General features: G+C 32.4%; 1 protein-coding gene across 1 annotated transcript; it reads left to right on the forward strand.

The window, feature by feature from the left end:
* The first annotated feature begins 720 nt into the window (after positions 1–720).
* On the forward strand, positions 721–2,523 carry LOC140237589 (uncharacterized). The gene has a single exon (XM_072317522.1). The coding sequence runs from the start codon at positions 721–723 to the stop codon at positions 2,521–2,523; it is 1,803 nt and encodes a 600-aa protein (XP_072173623.1).
* Positions 2,524–4,333: the final 1,810 nt, after the last annotated feature.

Genomic DNA, 4,333 nt, shown 5'->3' on the forward strand with positions numbered 1-4,333 from the left:
TTTTATCAGCTCTTATACTCAAAACAATGTGATAACAATTTAGGTGATGAAAAAGATGTTTTTTTAAATTCTATTGAAATTCCCCAATTAAATGAAGTTGATAAGGATTTTCTTGATAAACCACTTTCAAAGAAGGAATTGTATGATACAATTACCTCAATGAAACATAACAGGTCACCAGGTTTGGATGGGCTACCCATAGAATTTTATATCGTGTTTTGGAAAGACATTTCTGATTTACTTTTAGATTCGTTTAATTTTTCCCTGCAGAATGGACTAATGTCTAGTTCACAAGGAAATGGAGTCATTACTTTGATTCCCAAAAAAGATAAAGATTCTTCCTTTTTGAAAAACTTCAGACCAATTTCTCTTTTAACAGTAGACTATAAAATTTTAGCCAAAACTTTAGCAAATCGTTTAAAAAAATGTCTCTCGGATTTGATCCATCCAGATCAATCTGGTTTTTTAAAGGGAAGGAATATTGGAAATAACATTCGCTTAATTATTGATATAATAGAATATACAGATTTAAAGCAAATTCCTGGAGCAATTCTTCTCCTTGATATTCAGAAAGCTTTTGACAGTGTTTCGCATGATTACTTGTATCGGGTAATGAGAAAGTTTAATTTTAGCGATAAATTTATTGATTGGATAAAGGTATTTTACTCAGGTAGGAAAAGCTACGTTTCAAATTATGGACATTTGACTACACCAATAAATATGGAACGAGGTATTTTCCAAGGGTGTCCTATATCCCCATACCTGTTTTTGTTGGTTATCGAGTCTATGGCTCTTGCTATTAGACAAAACCTAAATATTAAAGGTATCCCAGTGGGCGAAAATGATTTGAAAATTTCTTTGCTAGCAGATGACTCTACTTGTTTCATTGACGGTTCACAAAACTCGTTTAAATCACTTTTTGATACTATTGGTTCATTTTCTGAGAGTTCTGGCTGTAAGCTTAACATCTCTAAATCAGAAGCAATTTGGATTGGTTCTTTAAAGGGTTCTCAAAAATTTCCATTTTCGGAGAAAGGTCTTAAATGGAATAAGTTTACTTTTAAAACTCTGGGTATTCATTTTTCTTTGAACATAAGTAATCTGTATGATCTTAACCACAAGACAAAGCTTAAATCCATTGAAAATATTTTGAATTGTTGGCGTGTAAGAAATTTATCTCTGGTCGGGAAGATCTGTGTTATAAAGACCCTATTGCTGCCTCAACTTCTGTATTATTTTTCGGTATTATGTATAAAAATACCAAAGAAATTTTTTAGACAAATAAATACAATACTATATAAATTTATATGGAGTGGTGGAAGTGATAGGGTCAAAAGACACCTCTTGTGTAATGATTACTCTTTGGGTGGTTTAAAAATGATTGATCCATACATGTTTTCTATTGCACAAAAAATGACATGGGTCAAAATGCTTCTTGATGATAACTATCAAAGTATATGGAAATTTATTGAATTATGTATTTTAGATGATTTTAGTGGTAGTAAAGATATATTGTGGAAAGCACATCCCCCTGCATGTATTTTGAACAAATTAGGCTCAAGTCAATTAGCCGAATCTCTTCAAACATGGTACATTTTTAGAGAAAAAATTGTTAAAGATGAATTCAATACAGCTTTTTCTGCAATTGGTTCTTGTCAATGCATCTGGTTTAACAGAAGTATTCGTTCAAAATCCAAACAATACTTCTTGTATGAAGATTGGTTAGACAAAGGTATTGTCTTTATAAGTGATCTACTCAACCCTCCCCATCCAGGTTATAAATTATTTGAAGAACTGATTTTGGATTACGATATTAGCAAAAAGGACAGGCGGAAATACAATTTTTTATTGAAAAATATTCCAAAAGATTGGTTTGTTTCCTCTGATTTATCTCCAGACAAAATATTTGAGGAAATTAAAGCAAAACTTTTAAAGACTCAAAAAAATCCAAAGTTCGCTTACAGTATAATACAAGAAACATGTTATCCAGAAAGACAGATTGTATTTTGGAGTGACCTCCAAGAGTCCGAAGAAATCAATTGGGAAAAAGTTCATGTGAACAACTTTTTATGTACCATAAATACACGTATTCGATCTTTTTACTTTAAGCTATTTCACAGAGCTATAGGTTTGAATAACTTTCTATATAAAATTAAAAGAAAAGATTCTCCCAATTGCTCATTTTGTAAGAATGCCCCTGAAACCTATATTCATATTTTTGTTCAATGTCCTTCAGTTCAACCCATTTGGGAGGATACTCTTAAAGCTATCTCTCAGAAAATCAATAAGCCACTAAATGTTTCATTATTTGAACAAATGTTTGGTTTTGATTCTGATAAATTTTTGACATATCTTTTTCTTTTACTTAAATATTATGTTTATATTTGTAAATTTCAAAATAAACCACCCAGCTTTAAAAGTTATAAATCGTATGTCATAGCCAACAAGGAGCTTGAGTATAATATTGCTAAAAGAAATAACAAACTTTCGATTTATTTCAGGAAATGGAGATTTGATCTGTAAATAGTATTTTTAGTTTTGCAGACGACATCTCACATGGGTCTGTATGAGTAGTTTTAACGTTGGCATGTTTTGATGGTATACAATGTGTATGTATTTTACATGTTTCTGCAGAATCAGCCATAATTTTGTATTATGTATAATTCAAGAAGTTGGTTATTTTATCTGTTCTGTGGAATTGGGTGATTCAAAAGCTTTTTTGGTTTTTAAGGCTACATTGCCCATACAGGTCTGTGGATGATGTTTTATGGGACATTGTATTGATTAGTTAAAGAGGAAAGCTTAACTGTTATTGTCAAATACATGTAGCCATGTATTATGTATCTTTATCTATATATTGAAAAACCCCTCATTTTCAATAAGTTATATATTTTTTTCAATGTAACACAATTTTTCCTATTTTTAGTACATTTTTCATGAGACTGAAGGACTGCCTTAATTTTCCCTTTTTAGATTACTACTAGTATACTGTACTAGGATTGAAATGGGTACATGGATGTTGAGATATTTTAGCATTTGTTAAACCTGAAAGAATGTTATGTACAATGTACATACATGTACTAATTTTGGTTTTGTATGAGTATTATGCAAAATTTGTTTACATGGTTTATGCTGTTACTAGGTTGTCTTCCATTCCAGCGAGTCACATACAGTTTATACTGCCAGCAGGTTTCGGGAATGACTCCGGCTTTCCGTTGGTGGCCTTGTGTGCCTGCTGGGTGGGTTTGCTGCTCTCTCTATTCCGGCCTAACCCGATCGGCTCTGTGGGCGGATTCCATTTTGTATATTGATTATTGTGTGTGGGTATGCATGTTTGCGTAAGTCTATGAAGAAAGAAGGGTCGAGTAAAGAGTATCGTAACTGTGGGTGGATGATTTGTCATGTTTAACTAAAAATGTAACACTCGAATAAAGAATGGAGTCTGCCAGGGGCCCGAATTGGTGCTGGTGGAGTGAGCGGCGGTCCGGCTGGCATGTTCGCGGGCTTGTCGGCGGTTTGCTTGGGACATCTCTCGTAATCCTGCATTAATTTGCTTAAGATGATTTGTGAAAATGGGTGACAACTCCTATTTGTGAAATACTTGGTATGGCTGCTTTTTTTGTTTTGTTTTGTTTTGTTTTGTTTTATGTTTATTTTTATTTTCATTTTTTGCTTTGATTGTTTTAATGTTATGTATGATTTGTTTTTGAAAATCAATAAAAAAAAAAGTTAAAACTTCAAAATGCTTTATGAATTACAGAATTTATGAATAAACTGCAAACTAATGCGATCAGCTACATTTCAGAAGCTTAGCGATATGACATATTTTCTTTTTAGCTTTAAAAGTAGTGGTGTGCTCCAAGTCGAAAGAACTTTTGTCTTTCCAAGCTCCGATAAATACACTTTCACAAGCATGAATGACACACTATCGTATAGAATTTATATGATTGTAGGATACAAACGTAGTTTCATACATTTATGATATACAGTACATACATAAATATTTATATTATCTGCAATCTGTATTTCGTCTTTCTGCAATGTTTGTTTTAACGCATTATGCTTTTTATATCTGAATTGATGGGTGTAAGTTTGATTCAATTAATTTCACTTCAACTTACCAAATAGATTGCTTGAGGGAGCCGTGCAAGAATGGCATATGTGAGGAAACGGCGACTAACTTCCACTGCTACTGTGCTGAAGGGTTTAGCGGCGATGGATGTCTCTTTCGTAAGAAGAAGCGTTTCAGATCTTTTTCTTTCATTGACAAAATATCTCGAAATATGAATAATGTAGAAATTTTGATACATCCATATATTTCTTCTCTTTAGGT

The sequence above is a fragment of the Diadema setosum genome, chromosome 14 (assembly GCF_964275005.1).
Source record: "Diadema setosum chromosome 14, eeDiaSeto1, whole genome shotgun sequence".
Lineage (NCBI taxonomy): Eukaryota > Metazoa > Echinodermata > Echinoidea > Diadematoida > Diadematidae > Diadema > Diadema setosum.